Here is a 1438-nt window from a genome sequence, read left to right as displayed (position 1 = left end):
ATCCATTCATTCTTTTAATACAACAGTCATTTCTGCAGTTTTTGGGGAGGTCACCTCCTAATAAATGTCCTTACAGAAAATCTAACTGCTCATTTTCAATCTATACTTTGACTTTTAATACTTAACTACAACAAATATCACATACTTTAACACTTTTAATACTTAACTACAACAAATATCACATACTTTAACACTTTTACTCAAGTAATATTCCTAAAGGACACTTTAACTTTTACCAAAGTAAGTTTTTGGTAAGATAATTTTACTCAAGTATCACTTTGTGGTACTTTATACAACTCTGATTGTAGGTACTAATATTTCAGTTGAAGCTGTAGCCAAGTTGGTAAACTGAGTCATTATTTATTTATTTATTTATTTAAAGATTAAAAATTGTTTAAAAGTTTTTTGTAATGTTCTTTTCAACTGTTCTCTGGTGTTGTTTTTTGTCTGGTCACTAGGGGGAGCTCCAAACTACTTTCCAAACAGCTTCAGTGCCCCGGAGTGTGAGCCTCGGTACCTGGAGTCCAGGTTCAGGGTTTCCCCTGATGTGGCTCGTTTCAACAGTGCAGATGATGATAATGTCACACAGGTAATCATGAAGGTCTTTACTGGTTTCTACCTATAAATAGTCTATGGTCCAGACCATTTTTTGGTTCAAATTAGTGTGATAACACACATATACAGTGTTGTTTTATTCCCCAATTCAATTCATTTACTCATTTCATTAAAAAACAAACAAAATATTTCACAAAACAAAACAATACAAATAAAATAAAATGAAAATAAAATAAACAAAATAAAATGAAACCCTAACCCTGGCAGCAGAAGAAGAAAAAAATTCTTATGATATCAAAGTTAAGTGTTAAAGTTTATGCAAGTGTAAATTTCTACAGTTGCTGATTTCATTAGTTTTTTTTTTTAAATAATTAAAAAACTAGATGTACATGCACACCCAAGAACAAGTTAACATTCTGGCTTAAGCCTCTGACTTCTAAGTAAAGCTCACAATCACCTCCCACAGAGACCGTATGAGTGTATTATATATCTTCTGAATCCTGAGTAAGTAACTGTTGACTCTAGTGACCCTGATGACCCTGGGTGCCACACGGTGAAAAGAAATTGTAGTTTAGGTGAAAATTGTTGAAAATGGGTATTATTATGACCCCCACACATGAAGCGTAAGCAGGAGTCCTGTTGTTTTCGTACTGTTTATTTTATTTATTTATTTATTTCAGTGATTTTTGGTCAACAGTAGCACACAAACAGCTGCACCGATCAACATGAAATGAGTCAGGACTGTAGATGAGTCTGACCTACACTGCTCCAGCCAACGGTTTTATGATAGACCCCATATTTGAGGAGGGGGCTCCTTTCAAAGAGGGGGGTGTCTGGACATGTAAAATCACTTTTGTTGTTTAGCTCTGATGAAGCTCTATCC

At 34.3% G+C, this 1438-nt stretch overlaps 1 protein-coding gene across 1 annotated transcript in view; it reads left to right on the top strand.

The window, feature by feature from the left end:
* cat (catalase) overlaps nucleotides 1–1438 on the top strand; it is a gene marked incomplete in the record, with an annotated part of 27649 nt that overhangs the window by 12339 nt on the left and 13872 nt on the right. Inside the window, 1 exon segment of the mRNA XM_014030318.1 lies at nucleotides 459–589. Coding sequence (XP_013885772.1) covers nucleotides 459–589 — 131 coding nt within the window.

Source organism: Austrofundulus limnaeus, unplaced genomic scaffold (genome assembly GCF_001266775.1).
Source record: "Austrofundulus limnaeus strain Quisiro unplaced genomic scaffold, Austrofundulus_limnaeus-1.0 Scaffold1039, whole genome shotgun sequence".
NCBI lineage: Eukaryota > Metazoa > Chordata > Actinopteri > Cyprinodontiformes > Rivulidae > Austrofundulus > Austrofundulus limnaeus.
The sequence above is the reverse complement of the archived record's forward strand: the minus strand, read 5'-3'. Positions and strand labels throughout refer to the sequence as shown.